This window comes from Saccoglossus kowalevskii, chromosome 4 (genome assembly GCF_978046115.1).
Source record: "Saccoglossus kowalevskii chromosome 4, keSacKowa6.1, whole genome shotgun sequence".
NCBI classification, from domain to species: Eukaryota; Metazoa; Hemichordata; class Enteropneusta; family Harrimaniidae; genus Saccoglossus; species Saccoglossus kowalevskii.
Genome location: NC_140644.1, coordinates 20,704,148 through 20,723,578, shown reverse-complemented (window position 1 = coordinate 20,723,578; position 19,431 = coordinate 20,704,148). Strand labels below are relative to the sequence as shown.

Genomic DNA, 19,431 nt, shown 5'->3' with positions numbered 1-19,431 from the left:
AAAGAACTAATGTTTCGTTGCGTCTTGTATTTAATTGGCCGTAAAAGAGCTGGAGGAGACAACTTAACACTTACTGTCCGTCAAATACTGAGATACAAAGGGTGGCAACCGCCTGACTCAAGGTGTTGACGGGTTGTTAAATCGCGACTTTACGTACTTCTTGGCCGGTCTGCCTTTGATATAGCTCTGTAAAATTCACTACAATGAGTAGAATTCATGTGGGCATGGAAGCTGTGATGTTTTTCAATAAAGAAAACTTACTACGAACACATGTGTATATGTGCTATTTATTCGTTTTCAACGCATGAACCTCCCCTCACGAACCTTGATATGTCGCATTTTTTGTTTGGATCCCGACACCCGCGATTTAGCGAGGGGTCACCGTATCACTAATGTGTTGCAATACAACAAATATAAAATTTAATAAATTTCAATATAAAATATTACATCAGTAACTTTACGGTTAGTGTTTGTTACGAAAATATTTGTTCACTATTTTATAACATGGCTTGGTAATTCCCACCACCAATTATATATAATATCACATCATGTTGGCAAAGTTTTAACTACCGGTAATCCAAAATCACTCTCGATAATTTTGTCTACTCTGTATTTGTACTACGGTTGCATTTGAAGTTTTTATCATTTTAATAGTGTGCATATTTTGTTCCGGTATTACATAAAGGTACACTTTACAAAAATACCCATGGTATATTAATTATAGAATCCATTATGCAGCCTGAACAAAATAAATTTTACTTGATATAATGATAACGTGTTACTTCAGGAAATTCTAGTAAATGAGATTTTAAAAAAGGAATTGTCGCTTGCCCATTAATGCTGTATGTTGACACTACCTTCAGGTCCTACCTGTTATCCAGAGTCTCATGTTGACTATGCGCCGGATCGTTTACTTACTTAATACTTACTTATCAGTGTAAAATTCGACCGAGAAAAAGTCAGAATAGTAACAAAAAGATAAAAGTCAGTTGCCCGTGTCAAGAAAGCTTACAGAATCAAAATTGTCTGTCAGCCGACGCTGTCCTTACCAGCGATATTTTACACATAGAAATTGAGAATCACAATTGCATAGAAATGAACACAGCTATTCCGGCCATCAGGCCATCAATCGAATCATCAGTCTTCATGATCGATTTAACCGATATTTCCATGTTGTCAATTCGAGAGTTTGTTTTTACGTACGGCGACGTCAACATCATCGATTACATCTCAGTCCCTCAACGCTGTGATTACATTTAAGACGCGTTGAAAAGGAAGTCCATTTTGGGCTATTGCCATTGTCAATAATATAACAACGTTGCCATGTTTTTAAGCATACAACGAACTTGAAACAAAAGAAATCGTTCGATCGAAACGACCTGCGTCTTTGGAAATCGAGTCTTATGGCCCTTGTGTTTCCGAGCGAAAATACCATAATCCCAGGGAACAAATATTAATGCTGTAATTCACTCTGATGTGGGAATAGGTGACAAAGGTCAAAACAAATTTGAGGGAATCCGAAAACGTAACTTACTGCACGTGAATTTCAGAACGAACTTTTCAACGACCTGGTTATCTCCTTGCGACTGCAGTATTTGAAACAAAATTGAGGGACTCTAAAAACACAATGTATGGCACGACAAAAATGCAATGTGATGCAAGTAATGCAATATCACGTTTATTTGGCGATATGAATGATTCAGCCCAGCGTACCAAATCTAAAATTTAGCGTGAATGCCTTTCCAAGCAAAAAATGTCGAGGTAAAAAAAATGACTCATTGGTTCAGCCCAGCGGTAATATAGCTTATTTATTAGTGGCGCCAAATCATATTTTGATTTTAGTAATCGATGGTAAAAACCGTGCTTCTGCTATGAGAAAGTGCAGATCTTGAACCTACTTCAGTGCAAATAAATTGTTTTATTGCCTAGCACGGCGAACGCGATATAATGCGAGTGGATTTCCCTACTAAGCTCGATCAATCGATTTGAGGGTGTCATAATAAGCGAGGAAGCTAATCGTTTTTATGCTACGAAAAAGTGACCTTCACCTACTTTTTGTCTTTAGTACAACGTCATTTTTGTTCGATTACCTAGCGTTTTTAGGTTCATGTGCTGCAAGTTACAGAGCACGTATCTAAGCGGCCGTCCCTCAGCAAATAATTAAGTCAAGGCATTTTCGATGTCGAAATCGCGAAACTCTCCATTTTTACGCGAACAGGGAAGTTCGAATTACTAAATGAAGTACAGGACGACGAGACTGAAATACCCAAGAACCAACACATACCAAAAATTATATCTCACAAGTGAATAATCGTGGTGTATTTTTTAAGTCTAACCGGGCGGTGGAAATTTAACATATTTTAGTACAAGGTAGTAATAAATTAGCGCCAGGTACGCCAGGTACGCCACCAACGTATTGGTCAGGTGACCAGTGATCATATATCTGTCAGGGAACACACACACAACATGATAAATAATAATAAAATACGTCAACAAGATACGTTGAATACAGTGCCGCTATTTGCATGCGATTTACCCAGAATATAAAACAGCTATAAATTAGGATAAATAGCTGGGTTCCGTGTAGAAAAGAAATTGTAGGACTGTGCGATTGGAGTCGAGACAACGTCATCGGCATACCAAGATACAGTAAGTCGATTGCTTCCCATAATACTACTACTTGTATTGGTACCTGTACGTCGGCGGCGTATTGGATGTTCCAGAGGTGCCGGTGATTATTACACCCCTCCCCCGAGTTGATTCGAGTGAAGAAATGGCGACGGGTCTACAGGACGTAGTTTTTGAAATGAACTTAGCAGACGATGGCGATGGCGATGTCTGTGCCTCTGACGACGTACTCACAAAGGCTTTCTGGGCACATAAACGGGATACACAGCGTCTACTGGAAATCAAAAGCAAGACTGTCAAATGTTACAACGAGATCAAACACACTCTGTCGAAAAGCCTACAGAAGAGAATGGGCGATGAAGGCATCGTTCTACTCAGCAAACGAGAGCAGAGGAAAATCGAGCGTGTAAATCAGAAACCTAGTTTAATTTTCATCGGGCAGACAAACTCGGGTAAGAGTTCCTTAATTAATATGATGCTGGGCGGTACCTACGTAGCTGCAAAACAAACACCATCGACAGCGCGACTTGTGAAGTTGACATACGGCAAGACACAGAGGGTACGCATTGTTAACCGGGATGGAAGCGTACTGGAGGAAAAAACCCTGAGGAAGAAAACTGTTCCACGCAAGTGGATAGAGCTGGACGAGAAAGCACGACGTGACCCGAAGATGCTTGGGAGCTACATAGTAGCTGAGGTGGATAACGAGTTTCTATCCAGTGGTATCGAGGTCGTAGATTCGCCTGGTTTGAAAGAAAATGAAGAATTGGACAAGATGGTGTTGAATGAATTGAAAACAATCGTTCCATTTGTAGTGTACGTGCTCGACGGGAAAAATCAGCTTACTAACCAGGTATACATACATTTGTATTCACAATTATCCCGTTTTCTGAGACTTTTAAGTTGAGATGATTTCCGAAATGCATTCGAGTTTGATTTTTTTGATTTTATTTATTTCACCAGAATCCCACGGGAGGTTTTTAATTGACCATCCGGAATGTATTTAATTTTTAGAAATATCTGTTTCATCAGAATACCATTGCTTTGACGTGTTTATATCAACACAAATTGACAACTTTCCATTAACTTCCCAAGATTTCGTCTACGAAATTTGTTTAATGAAAAATCCAAAAATAATTATAACATTGTAACTATTAATTTATGCTATAGATGCAAATAACTATGTTCTGTTCACTACTTGTTGATTGTGCATCCCATTAAAACTGATTCAATTCTATCCATGTGATACAGGACCGAGAAGACATAAAGAAAGTGCAAGCCATAACCAAAAATATATTCTACGTTGTCACTAAAGTAGACAAAGACGATGAGAGTGACGACGATGACGATGACGAAGCCGCAGTTGTCCTGGAAAAGAAAACTAGGGCTTACAATAGTCTTGTAAAAGAAGGGTATCTCCCGACTGGTGTAAAAATGGAAGACTGTGAGCGTTTCCATGGTATTTCAAACTGGAGAGTAAAAGAATATCGGAAGCAAGGTCGCCGTGATAGTGATCCGTTCGTCAAGGATTATTACAGATTCCAGCAGTGTCTGTGTAGCTTTGTTAGGTCGTCGTTGGATTCGATTGTGTTGGCCGGAAGTAAATTGCTACTATCATCCCTTACGGCCTGCCTTGACTTCTTCATCCGTAGGGCGACTGCATCAAAAGAACAACAACGGCAAATCAAGCAGAAAATAGAAGAATGTCGCCAACAGGAGGGGAAAATATATTCAAATATGGCGTCCAAGATAAAAAATAAAACGAGCCAAATATCGAAAGACATTTCGGCTGGTGTCAGGGCATCTACAGACGGCATTATAAGAGATTCATCGAGTTACCACTTTACGGACATCGCTGTACCACGAGATGAAGTCGTGTCCAATAGGGAGTTATTAAAACAGTGCCAAACGCAAATGGAAGAATTCGTAATGACGAAGCTGTGTACAGAGATCTCAGAAAAACTGAGCAAGACATTCAAAGATGAAGACAGTATACTTTCGGATCTCATTAAAGTGGTACAAGAACTTGAAAAAGAGCAGCCAGACAAAGACGTCTCCGAAATATTGAGACTTTGCACTATGTCTTCGTATGTGGTTAGAAATGCTCTCAGATTAGAGAAAGCCTCCTGGAAATTGACAATTAGAAAGACTGCAAAGACAGTCCTACGTTTTATAAAGCATCCATACGATTCAATACGTGGCAGCGTCCATGTGAATGAGCAATGGAAAAAGAATATATGTAAAGATATAGTCAGCAGGGTGAATTCGGAGAAGATTGCGGACGAGGTTGTTCACCAGGCGACAGAGCACCTACGTAACGGACATGACAAATTTGGGGAAGCCATTGACAAACTCGAGCGCGTCTTGGAGGTGTCATTTCAAACAAATGAGGATGAGAGATTGAAAATCCGTCAATACGCGCCCTGTTTAGCTCGCCTAGAGTTTTCAATTTATTCAATGCTCGACTTGAGGTTTTTTGGAATGCCTGACCTGAAAACTATGATTGGCAGAGGAAGTCAGGGGGATGTGCACGACTGTGGTGCCTATGGACCTGATCGACAACAGTGCGTGGCCAAAGTGATAGACATGACACGGAAAATAAATGACACAGACGATCTGGCATTAGAAGTACACTATACAAGGTAGGTATTTATTTATTTATTTCAGGTAATCACCAGGAATGCCCATTGACAGGTTTACATATATCATTTTTCACGTATCATTGTAACAAATTAAACACACGAATTGTCCTTTGGGCGTCTTACACTCAATTTCTTATTTGTTTTAATTTACAGGAAAATATCGGGAAATGAACGAATATTGCCTCTTATAGCGAGTATAGAATATAAAGGTTACTTGTATCTTGTGACTCCAAGAATGAAATGGGACTTGATGAGAGCTATACCGTCTATTAAACGACTGCCTGATAGACTTGACATCGCAATTGAAGTCGCAAAGGGTATTCGGTTTCTACACGCCGAGGGATTGGTACACAGAGATATAAAGACGGAAAACATAATGGTGAGTTAGCCTATGTATTATTCAATGTATATCATGTTAAAATATATTTTTGTATTAGGTGATTTTCCGGATATTTTTTTTTAATTTGCATATGACGTATTGTATTTTAAGCCCGGTCGAAAACGGGCACCTGCGGACCTTAACCAAAGTCGCATTTGTTAGTGGATTCTTCTCCCCATTGAGCTAGTGGCGCAATCGCCCTTATTTATTGTTAAACCCTAGGCGGGCCTTGAACTCAAGTCTAATGGGTCCGATGCTACAAACATTATGCTACTTGTGCCTGTGATAAGACTACTTTAATGTGATTATGGATGTTAGTCTACATATAATTAGTTAAATAGCGATGATGATGTGGTATGTCAATTAATAAAAACCAAATCATTAATTGCATCAATGTTATTGCTCCCATAGCTGGATGATCGCAACAATGTGAAGATTGCTGATTTTGGGTTCAGCAAGGCGTATGGCCTTATGACGAAGACGATATTGGGCGCTCCAATGGCCATGGCACCAGAACTAATAAGAGGGGAAACTCACGACAAATCAATAGATGTTTACGCATTTGGTATATTGTTGTGGTTCATTTGTGATGGGACAGGGCGCGTACCTAGTAGGTATGCGGAGATAAGAAGGACGACTGATCTAATGTTTTTATGCAAGGATGGGCTCCGCCCTGAGAACAGAGGTTTCAACAAGCAGTGTTGGGCCTTGATGCAGAGATGCTGGCATGAAGATGCAACGAAACGACCAGACTTTGACACAATAGTGAAGGATTTAGTCGGAATACGAAAACGTCTGGCTTAGCTTGAGTGTATATTTATCTACACACAGATAATACGCTAGACTATTAAAATCGGTCACATGAAATGTTTTTCGTTGAATATAACACAAGATTATTTTAGATTGAATTTACTCAACAATTGTACAAGTGTATCAACCTATTTATTAACAACGAATATTAACTAACTTAAACCTATATCACAGTTCGTATTATATACTCAGAAGTACATTCTTCGGACGTTTGCGTATATTTTAATTACGAATTTTAGAATGAATATTATTTGAGTGCTATTTGAGCTTTGATCAATTTTACTAGTTCTTGGTGTTGAAGAATTTGGTGAGGAAATGCCTGAAAATGTCAGTAAGGGCCATCAAATCGGCAGATTGTAAGATTGTCATTCTAATTCTGCAATTAACATAGACAACCTAAATTCCGATTTGGGGAATAGGCATCCATAAAACAGCCACGGTGTTATGACAAACAATCCAATCTCAGTACAAAATAGCAAAGTCAAATCTAGACATTATGAGGCCTTTCTTTGATAAATAATTATGCTTCAGTGGTTTACCTTATTACTAAGTTTTGTGGGTTTTTTCAATAATTACACGACGAAACATATATGTATTCTTTTCACGATTCTATTACATAGGATTATTGGTCAAGCATTTTTGGTTCACGAAACAAGGTTGAATATTGGTTTATTTGTGAGTCAATTAAATGTTTACATATTAGAACATGTTATTGAGTAATGAGAATGCTATTTTAACCAGGCAAGTAAACAAAATATAAATATTCGATTTTTGTTTGTCTCTTAACATGTATTGAAACAATAAACTGTGTGTGGTAGATTATTTTTAGTGGGTGAACCTTTTGGACTCTCAGGGGGTAACTATAAAAAAGAAGAACTTGAATTTAAAAACACGCTTTTTGACACAAATCAAATATTATCATTTTAAAATGAAAACAAAATGTCGTGTCATACTAGATTACCCCGAACTCAATGTTTCCAGCCTCCGAAGATTTAAAATGGTCACTTGGTCACGCATGTGTTGGTGTGAAATACCTGCAGATCATAATTTATCAAAATGTGAATGAATAATTTCCTATAAAAGTAAACAATCAAAGTGCATTTCTTCATCCATAATTATTAGTTTCCATAATAATTATTAATTTCCGTCGACATTGCGATAATGGTACACATCCTCGGACTCAGTAACGGTATTTTTACGGGACGGCCAAGTAGGTTGATCAACAAAGCCGATTCATAGTGCACCTTAAACATCACAAGAGTACGAATTCAGAGGCGGCGACACGAAATTGTACATGGAGTGGCGAGATCTGCTCACCAACCCCGCGCCCAGGGCGCGACCTTACTTGAAATCAATACCCTATGAAACGCAATTTCCTGTATTTTGAGGGGCAAATTTTACTGACACAAAGGATTTCAGCTTGATTTCGGAGAGGCGACGCCCCCTAACATATTTTTAGAGGTGACTCCCCCCCCCCCCCCGCTGTGCCGCCGCCACTGGTACCTTCCATGGTTCAACTATGCTTCTACTGAGCAGTCTACTGCAGCGTGCTGCACTCAGTGTAAAATCCTCTTTACATTGAATTCAAGGCGATAGAGTTTATACATGTATTACAATACAATGGGTATTCAGGATGTAAGGTCAGGGGTCACAAACAATGGACTATATCGTACTGACAGCGAGAACGGTAATTCCCCGGCGAAAAAAACATGATATAAATAACGCTTTTCCCTGAATTCTCTGAATCGTTAAATGGATAAGGTATTGTGTAAATGATATTAAAAATCCGGTACATGAATTCATGACCTGGGTTTAAGACATTTTTCACTGTTATGAAGTGGGCGGAGTCAACTTGTAAACACCGGTTGTATAGAACTGGACCGGTGCATAACAACAAGGTCGTGAATTGACTTTAGAGTAATCAAGTCCTACGTTGCCCCGCTGGTCTAAGACGCTTCTAAACACAACACCTACAAAATGGCGGCACGGGGTGCAAGCCAGGGTGCAGCAATAGACAGTACAATTACGGGGGATTCTGGCGATATCCTGAAGTCATCGTGTGCTGCGTATAAACGGGATTCTGAAGAAATATTGACTGCTCAAAGCGAGACATTGAGGTGTTACGAGAGTATGGAAAGATCTCTTTCACGAAAATTGCAACAGGCAATGCGGGACGACGGCGTAAAATTGTTAAGCAGAAGGCATAGAAAAATAATTGGACGAGTGGAGCGAAAACCTAGTCTGATTTTTATTGGACAGACAAACTCAGGTAAAAGCTCGTTAATTAATCTCCTTCTTGGAGGGACCTACGTTAGTGCCAAACAGACACCGGCGACAGCTAGACTAGTGAAGCTGAACTACGGGAAGAAACAGCAAGTAAGTGTTATATCGCGGGATGGCAGTGTCATCGACACAAAGCGAATCGTCAATAAAACCATTCCGCGCAAATGGATAGAGCTGGACGATAAATCTCGGCGTGATCCGAAGATCCTTGGCAGCTACCTTGCAGCTGAGGTGGATAACGATTTTTTGGCTAGCGGTGTTGAAGTCGTTGATTCGCCTGGTCTGAAAGAGAATGAAGAATTAGACAGATTGGTGTTGAACGAATTGAAAAGCATCGTTCCATTCGTAGTGTACGTACTCGACGGGCAAAACCAACTCACAAATCAGGTAATGTAAATTGTCTGTTTTGACAGTAGGGCAAGTAGGTTGAGACAGCTATGTCCTGCGATTGTCAAATCTACAAATCCAACCTTCTCCGTGGCCAAGTTTTTCGTAAATTTATAAAAAATAAAGACCACTTCGCAAAAACCAAATGAACCTGAAACATGAAATCGGAAAAGAGTCAACAACCTGATTTGAAAATATTCCTTTGGGTTCATGGTATACTTATCGTTTATTTCCTGCGTAATTTACCCGCTTCGCGCCCACTCGGGAAACTTATCAATGTTAGTGTTGTTTTAATGTAGCACAGTTTCTCTTAACAATACTATTATAATAATTGGCTAGAGACAGTATCACAGGGAGTAATTTAACATTTTACTAATAATTCATTATATAATACTATCTCGTGATTTTCTTTCAGGATCGAGAAGACATCAATAAAGTGCAAGAAATAACCAAAGAAATATTCTTCGTTGTTACCAAAGTAGATAAAGACGATGACGACGATGATGATGACGATTGGAGTGAGGCGGACGTGGTTTATGAGAAGAAAAGTCGAGCATATAACAGTCTTGTCAGAGAGGGATACCTGCCAGACGGTGTAAGCATGGAGGATTGTAACCGTTTCCATGGCATCTCAAACTGGCGCGTGAAAGAATATCGGAGAGGAAACCACGCCGGTCGATCGCAATTCATACATGATTACAACAAATTCCAAGTATGTCTCTGTGACTTTATTAGGTCATCGTTAGATGTTATTGTACGCGCAGCGTGTACCATCTTGGTAAGTTCCCACACAAGTTGCATTGACTTCTTCATACAAAGGGCAACCAAGTCTAAGGAGCAACACCAACAGTTTGTTCGAAAGTTGGATGAATGCCGTGAAAGAGAAAACAAACTGTACTCACGCATTTCGGCTAAAATAAAGCACAAAAAGACGGAAGTTACCGATGATATCTCAACGAGTATTAGGAAAGCCAAACCAGAAATCCTGAAAGACGCTGCGAATCGTACGTTTACTGACATAGAAATTCCAACTACTGGAGTTGTAACAAAAGATCAAATCATCAAAGAATGTCAGGAGCAAATGGAAAACTTTGTGAAATCTAAAATCGTCACGAATATAGCCGCAACGTTGAGTCGTACATTCCAGGCAAACGATGGAATCCTTGAAGATATCCTGCTGGTCGCCAAGGAGTTAGAAACCAATCAGGGAGATCACGACATTTCTGAAATCCTAAAGCATTGCACAATGTCATCATATGATGTAGAGAATGCAGTTCGTCTGGAAAAAACTACCTGGAAATCGAAAATGAAGAAAGCTACCAGAAAAACCCTATCTATCATGAAGCACCCATTTGACTCAGCCCGTGGTCGAATCCATGTTAACCAGCAATGGAAAAAGGCTACAGCTGAGGATATCCTTGGTAAGGTGAATATAGACATGATAGCCGAGACAGTGGTTTCCCAGGCAACAAACCACCTTAATGCCTGTCATAAAGACTTTGAAATCGCGATCAACCGACTGGACGACATCCTGAGACTGTCATCTCGTACAAGTGAAAAAGAAAGACACATCATTCGAGATATAGCCCCTCGAATAGCTCGACTGGAGTTCGATACATACTCTATACTGGACAAGAGAATGTATGGGTTGCCTAAACTTGGTAAATTGATCGGCAGAGGGAGCCAAAGTGATGTCTACGAATGTGAATGTTATGCCAATGGCGCACAAGCGTATGCGGTGAAGGAGGTAGACATGACAAGACAGATAAATGATATGGACAATTTCGCGTTGGAAGTGCACTACACAAGGTAAATAATCAACCTTCTTTTTTAAGATACTGAGCCAAAAATCGACATCATATTATAATTGGCAGTCGGTAATTGTCATTGTTATATGCAGTGCCAGCTAGTCAATACAAAAATAAATAGACCTATGGCGATGCCGTAGGTGGCGATGCTATAGGTGACATTGGCTTTATTATTAGGAGTGTTTATCTTCATACATCATAGTTTTTTTAATTTAACAGGAAAATATCAAATGACGATCGAATGTTGCCACTGATCGCCAGTATAAAGCACGATAATTATGTGTACCTTGTAACACCGCGAATGAAGTGGGATTTGATGAAGGCGTTACCACATTACAAACAACTGAAGGATAGACTGTCTATTGCCGTGGAAATTGCTAAGGGAATCCGATTTTTACATAGTTGCGGTTTAGTGCATAGAGATATTAAAGCAGAAAACATTTTGGTGAGCTTACATTTTATGATACTTGATTATTTGCTACTATTTAATCATTTGATAAACTATTTATTTGGTTTATTCAGAATCACAAAATAGCTTGGAATGAAGTCAGTGTACTCAATTTCTGCAACAATAAATGCATAACATAGACTGCTTGTGTTTCCATTTTCAGTTGGACGAAGATAGCGAGGTAAAAATTGCTGACTTTGGACTTAGTAAAGCAGAGGGCCTCATCACAGACTCCATCGTGGGCGCACCTATAGCCATGGCACCAGAACTTATCAGGGGAGAGCAATATAACAAATTGGTAGATGTCTATGCATTTGGAATACTGCTCTGGTTCATCTGCGAGGGATCGGGAGTCAACCCCAAAAAATACGCCAATGTAAAGGGGGGATACGATTTAATGTTGTTTTGCAAAGACGGTCTTCGTCCGGAGTACGTCAAGTCGTTTGACAAGAAATGTTGGAATTTGATGGAAAGTTGTTGGGATGAAGACCCAGAGAACAGGCCAGACTTTGATACTATTATTAAAGAACTGAAGGAAATTCGAAAAAAGTGTCGCTGAAACCAACCAGTACTTCTACTGTTGAATATACACAAGTGTTGTAGTTACATAATTGTTACAAATTGAAGACAATATAGTATTCAAGACGGGTTATCTGAACCTTATAAGCATTATCCAGATAACGTACGCACTCCAATTAATGTGTAGATATATTTAATGTTACCAAACCCACTGAAGGTAATGTCATACAGAAGTCTGTTTGCTCGTCCGTCCGCCTGTATATATATGTAAAATCTTGTACTACTGATATCTCATTATCCACTGGCTGGATGGAAATAAAACTAGGTAGACTGCTACTATAAAATGATTAACACCGCAGCTAATTAGATTCTGGTATAAATCTGTGCATGTTAATTAAGTAATGCGCATAGTACGTGATTGTTGTTTGTGTAGATCTTACATGATAACGGCTTTTAATTAATGTGTGAATATTTATAACTTAATTTGCATAATAGTTAACTGATTTCAGCTTGTTTATTCTGTATCACAACAACAGTGTGACATAATGATTCCTGGTAAATGCACATTAATTGTACAGGTTGTTTGATAATTGTTTCTAATTAATCTGTTCATTTTAATTAGCTAAATTACAGATATTTCCATTATGTTTTGTTTGTATCTTAAAGCTTGCTCGAATGGCTTGAAACTTAATAAGTGCATGCATAGTTTTGAGTCGATCATCTGATAAATTTATTTAATATCCTGTGCATATTAATTAGCATGTTATTTGTATGCAAATTAATTAGTTAATTTGTTTAAACATTTTATATAATTATTATAGTTTATAACTGTCTGCAGTTTAATTAGCTAATTTTCACACTAATTACATGTTATCAACTTTTCTGTACCATACTAATACAAGATTATCGTTATGCATGTTTTCAATTTATCAGTTTATTTAATTTACGTAACACGACAGTACATTCAGATCATGGTTGGTTTTCTAATACCGTCAAGTTAGTATTCTCAAACATCGTATATAGGTATTCCGTAAAAATGTTGATGACACGTCTGTCACAAAAATACTTTATCCGTCTTTAAACACAATATTGTTACTGTTATGATATTTACTTATTCATATTTATTATTACAGTGAAATTCATCCATGTTTTACACTAACAATCAATTGCAAGGTCTGTTATAACCCCAATGTATATTTATTAATAAACAGAACGATTTTTCACATTTGACTTGTCATGCATATACCATACGGCAAGGGGCGTTTTTTAATCCACAGCTATAATACATACAAAGAATACACTACACTGTATTATCGTTATTACAGATTGTACAATGTTTGTAGACAAATAAGGGACTGAATGACCAGGCATCCAACTGTATGGTCTTAGAACTAGGGGACACATACCTTTACGATTAACGAATCTTTCTCGGGGCTCGCCTATAGTAACCATAATCTAAGCCACACACCCAACTGTAATATTAATCTACCAAGACGATTACCAGCGGTTATCATTGCTTACCGTTGATACATTATGTGTTTCATCTTTCCAGCACGCAATATAACCTACGAGTTATGAACTACTGTATTATTAAACTACTGTATTATTATTTATGTTTAGTCGAGCTATATGCAACATTTTCGCCTGTACCACAGGGAGCCCAGGAACTATGATCAACTGTACGCACTCCCCATGAGCTCATATGGAGTGCGTACAGTTGATCATAGTCCTTGGGCTCCCTGTGCCTGTACTTTAGCAGTATACTGGATGTGGCCACATGATTTAAATATTATAATGTTAATAAGTTGAAATAAATAGTTATTAAATTAAATATTATTTTGTCTAATGTATATAATTAGTGATCCTGCAATATCAGATGTATTGGTAGTAATTTGTTTTCCGAACCCAGCTACTATACGAGTAGAATATGATAATAAAATTGTGGGTTCTAAAATTCAGAAATAACCACCACCAGTTTCACGACATATTGAACCTATGGTTAATTATATTACATTACATTATTAACATTATAACAACTTCATTTTGAGCACAAAAACATGTTTAAATGTGGTATAGCTTTTGAAAAGTTATATTTGCAATCATAGTTTAATTAAGTTTGCCCTGGAACTAGCATACAGCAATTATAATTGTACTTGTATTTCGGCCTTGCGAAATTCATTCGCGAAGTTTCTTGATAGCGGCAAAGTTGATATATCGTCTCAATTGATTTCAATTTTAACAATATGACGCGTGTTAGCGCCGTACAACTGATTGCGGTTTAAAAGTTGACAGAACTTAAATGTCCACGAGCAAGCCGCTACAGATGACAATCCGTCTTTGGTGTTGTTCCCGCAAAATTATTTTTCACGCGCTTTTCTTTCGAACCCAAACAACCCGATGGTCGTAATGTTGTACATGCCCATAGAGAAAAATGACTGTTTTCTTGATTTCTGTTGATAGAAGAATTTAACTTGTGTTTGGGGGCCTACTTCTAAACACATAAATCGTGGTGTTTCAGGTATTTTAGACCGCCTTGCAGAAATTAAAAGTGCCTCTCTTCAATCAAAAACCTGCATTTATATACCACTGGTGAAATATAATACCCTGTATATCATTTTGGCAGCTTTTTAAAGCGCACAATACATATCAAGTATGACCGGCACTCTCTATAAATTAAACACATATATTTATTTTTACTCATATTCTTGACGCACTTGGTGAGATGAGAACATACCTAATTACCTGTTTCATCTAGTCACAAAACAAAATAACACACGTTACATGCATGACACGGATAAGCAAATATGGGTCAATGTTCTGTAGACATTGTTTGCAGCAATAGACTCGCCTGATAACAGTTTAATGTGCATTCCTGTCATCGAGTAGGTAATAACCAGTCTCCGCTGATCTCCTTATACCGACGTGAACGTGATAACCCCACGACCTGTGTATATCACTTTGACTTCGACATGCATTGTTTTGGTGTCACCATGACGCCGGTCAGATAATATAAAATTGCGACAGGAATGTGTTAACACAAAATATTCAGAAAAAATTGTATTGTAAGTTTAAACGTGTAAATTGGCCACGATTGAATGTGATTATTTGCAAGACATATTCTTATTCTACTTTATTTTTAGTAAAATCGTAAACACAATACTCAAATAAAAACAGAAATATATGCAAACAAAGGTCCTAGACAATACAGACATATTGTATTGAACGTTAATGTATTTAAACTCAATAATACTGTAACAATATAATCTCAAAATAACCATAATCATATCTAAACAAATCTTTCAATGAACAAATTTGTTTCAGTAAACATCAAATAGTTTGCACCATTACCGACAACCTGTTATGAATCATTTAAAACAATGGTGTTATTCTCACCCCCCGCCCACAATGTAAAAACTTCATCCATAAACACAATACAGTCACACGTACGATGTTAACACAGGACAGTCATACATAAATGTAAACACAAGACAGTCACACGTACGATGTTAACACAGGACAGTCACACATAAAATGTAAACACAAGACAGTCACACATACGATGTTAACACAATACATTCACACATACGATGTAAACACAAGACAGTCACACATACGATGTTAACACAAGACAGTCACACATAAGATGTAAACACAAGACAGTCACACATACGTTGTAAACACAATACAGTCACACGTACGATGTAAACACAATACAGTCACACGTACGATGTTAACACAAGACATTCACACATAAAACGTAAACACAAGACAGTCACACATACGATGTTAACATAAGACAGTCACACATACGATGTTAACATAATACATTCACACAAACGATGTAAACACAAGACAGTCACACATACGATGTTAACACAAGACAGTCACACATAAGATGTAAACACAAGACAGTCACGCATACGTTGTAAACACAATACAGTCACACATACGATGTAAACACAATACAGTCACACGTACGATGTTAACACAAGACATTCACACATAAAACGTAAACACAAGACAGTCACACATACGATGTTAACATAAGACAGTCACACATACGATGTAAACACAAGACAGTCACACATACGATGTTAACACAGTACAGTCACACATAAGATGTAAACACAAGACAGTCACACATACGATGTTAACACAAGACAGTCACACATACGATGTAAACACAAGACAGTCACACATACGATGTTAACACAAGACAGGCACACATGCGATGTAAACACAAGACAGTTACACATAAGATGTAAACACAAGACAGTCACACATACGATGTAAACACGAGACAGTTACACACAAGATGTAAACACAATACAGTCACACATACGATGTAAACACAAGACAGTCACACATACGATGTTAACACAATACAGTTACACATAAGATGTAAACACAAGACAGTCACACATACGATGTTAACACAAGACAGTCGCACATACGATGTAAACACAAGACAGTCACACATACGATGTAAACACAAGACAGTTACACATAAGATGTAAACAAAAGACAGTCACACATACGATGTTAACACAATACATTCACACATACGATGTAAACACAAGACAGTCACACATACGATGTTAACACAAGACAGTCACACATACGATGTAAACACAAGACAGTCACACATACGATGTAAACACAAGACAGTTACACATAAGATGTAAACAAAAGACAGTCACACATACGATGTTAACACAAGACACTCACACATACGATGTAAACACAAGACAGTCACACATACGATGTAAGCACAAACAGTCACACATACGATGTTAACAGAAGACAGTCACACATACGATGTAAACACAAGACAGTCTCACATACGATATAAACACAAGACAGTCACACATCAGATTTAAACACAAGACAGTCATACGTACGATGCAAACACAAGACAGTCACACATACGATGTAAACACAAGACAGTTACACATACGATGTAAACACATAACAGTCACACATAAGATGTAAACACAAGACAGTCACCCATACGTTGTAAACACAATACAGTCACACATACGATGTAAACACAATACAGTCACACGTAAGATGTTCACACAAGACATTCACACATAAAACGTAAACACAAGACAGTCACACATACGATGTTAACATAAGACAGTCACACATAAGATGTAAACACAAGACAGTCACACATACGATGTAAACACAAGACAGTTACACATAAGATGTAAACACAATACAGTCACACATACGATGTAAACACAAGACAGTCACACATACGATGTTAACACAATACAGTTACACATAAGATGTAAACACAAGACAGTCACACATACGATGTTAACACAAGACAGTCACACATACGATGTAAACACAAGACAGTCACACATACGATGTAAACACAAGACAGTTACACATAAGATGTAAACAAAAGACAGTCACACATACGATGTTAACACAAGACATTCACACATACGATGTAAACACAAGACAGTCACACATACGATGTAAGCACAAACAGTCACACATACGATGTTAACAGAAGACAGTCACACATACGATGTAAACACAAGACAGTCTCACATACGATATAAACACAAGACAGTCACACATCAGATTTAAACACAAGACAGTCACTCATAAGATGTTAACCCAAACAGTCACACATACGATGTTAACACAAGACAGTCACACATAAGATGTAAACACAAGACAGTCACACATACAATGTTAACACAAGACAGTCACACATACGATGTAAACACAAGACAGTCACACATACGATGTTAACACAAGACAGTCACACATACGGTGTAAACACAAGACAGTTACACATAAGATGTAAACACAAGACAGTTACACATAAGATGTAAACACAATACACTCACACATACGATGTAAACACAAGACAGTCACACATAAGATGTTAACATAAGACAGTCACACATACGATGTTAACACAAGACAGTCACATATACGATGTAAACACAAGACAGTCACAGATACGATGTAAGCACAAACAGTCACACATACGATGTTAACAGAAGACAGTCACACATACGATGTAAACACAAGACAGTTACACATAAGATGTAAACAAAAGACAGTCACACATACGATGTTAACACAAGACATTCACACATACGACGTAAACACAAGACAGTCACACATACGATGTAAGCACAAGACAGTCACACATACGATGTTAACACAATACAGTTACACATAAGATGTAAACACAAGACAGTCACACATACGATGTTAACACAAGACAGTCACACATACGATGTAAACACAAGACAGTCACACATACGATGTAAACACAAGACAGTTACACATAAGATGTAAACAAAAGACAGTCACACATACGATGTTAACACAAGACATTCACACATACGATGTAAACACAAGACTGTCACACATACGATGTTAACACAAGACATTCACACATACGATGTTAACACAAGACAGTCACACATACGATGTAAACACAAGACAGTCACACATACGATGTAAACACAAGACAGTTACACATAAGATGTAAACAAAAGACAGTCACACATACGATGTTAACACGAGACATTCACACATACGATGTAAACACAAGACAGTCACACATAGGATGTAAGCACAAACAGTCACACATACGATGTTAACAGAAGACTGTCACACATACGATGTTAACACGAGACATTCACACATACGATGTAAACACAAGACAGTCACACATAGGATGTAAGCACAAACAGTCACACATACGATGTTAACAGAAGACTGTCACACATACGATGTAAACACAAGACAGTCTCACATACGATATAAACACAAGACAATCACACATCAGATTTAAACACAAGACAGTCATACGTACGATGCAAACACAAGACAGTCACACATACGATGTAAACACAAGACAGTTACACATACGATGTAAACACATAACAGTCACACATAAGATGTAAACACAAGACAGTCACCCATACGTTGTAAACACAATACAGTCACACATACGATGTAAACACAATACAGTCACACGTACGATGTTAACACAAGACATTCACACATAAAACGTAAACACGAGACAGTCACACATACGATGTTAACATAAGACAGTCACACATAAGATGTAAACACAAGACAGTCACACATACGATGTAAACACAATACAGTCACACGTACGATGTTAACACAAGACATTCACACATACGATGTAAACACAAGACAGTCACACATACGATGTTAACACAAGACAGGCACACATGCGATGTAAACACAAGACAGTTACACATCAGATGTAAACACAAGACAGTCACACATACGATGTAAACACAAGACAGTTACACATAAGATGTAAACACAATACAGTCACACATACGATGTAAACACAAGACAGTCACACATACGATGTTAACACAATACAGTTACACATAAGATGTAAACACAAGACAGTCACACATGCGATGTTAACACAAGACAGTCACACATACGATGTAAACACAAGACAGTCACACATACGATGTAAACACAAGACAGTTACACATA

The 19,431-nt window shown here is 37.9% G+C and overlaps 2 protein-coding genes across 2 annotated transcripts; both read left to right on the top strand.

Moving 5' to 3' along the window:
- Nucleotides 1-2,579: 2,579 nt before the first annotated feature.
- On the top strand, nt 2,580-6,598 carry LOC102801301 (dual serine/threonine and tyrosine protein kinase-like). Its single transcript, XM_085497941.1, has 4 exons — nt 2,580-3,481; nt 3,880-5,270; nt 5,424-5,649; nt 6,061-6,598. Exons 1-4 carry the CDS (start codon nt 2,774-2,776, stop codon nt 6,451-6,453), a joined length of 2,718 nt encoding a protein of 905 aa, XP_085354067.1. The 5' UTR covers nt 2,580-2,773; the 3' UTR covers nt 6,454-6,598.
- A 1,742-nt stretch (nt 6,599-8,340) lies between these two features.
- On the top strand, nt 8,341-13,735 carry LOC100370919 (dual serine/threonine and tyrosine protein kinase-like). The gene is made up of 4 exons (XM_002739306.3): nt 8,341-9,129; nt 9,545-10,938; nt 11,157-11,382; nt 11,549-13,735. Exons 1-4 carry the CDS (start codon nt 8,437-8,439, stop codon nt 11,942-11,944), a joined length of 2,709 nt encoding a protein of 902 aa, XP_002739352.1. The 5' UTR covers nt 8,341-8,436; the 3' UTR covers nt 11,945-13,735.
- The last annotated feature ends 5,696 nt before the right edge of the window (nt 13,736-19,431 follow it).

Bases quoted from the DNA above. Each gene is read 5' to 3' on its own strand.
- LOC100370919 (XM_002739306.3), top strand. From the start codon at position 8,437: ATGGCGGCACGGGGTGCAAGCCAGGGTGCAGCAATAGACAGTACAATT. The intron at 10,939-11,156 runs GTAAATAATCAA...TTAATTTAACAG, and splicing joins TTGGAAGTGCACTACACAAG to GAAAATATCAAATGACGATC. The intron at 11,383-11,548 runs GTGAGCTTACAT...TTCCATTTTCAG, and splicing joins TTAAAGCAGAAAACATTTTG to TTGGACGAAGATAGCGAGGT.
- LOC102801301 (XM_085497941.1), top strand. From the start codon at position 2,774: ATGGCGACGGGTCTACAGGACGTAGTTTTTGAAATGAACTTAGCAGAC. The intron at 3,482-3,879 runs GTATACATACAT...CATGTGATACAG, and splicing joins AAAATCAGCTTACTAACCAG to GACCGAGAAGACATAAAGAA. The intron at 5,271-5,423 runs GTAGGTATTTAT...TTTAATTTACAG, and splicing joins TTAGAAGTACACTATACAAG to GAAAATATCGGGAAATGAAC.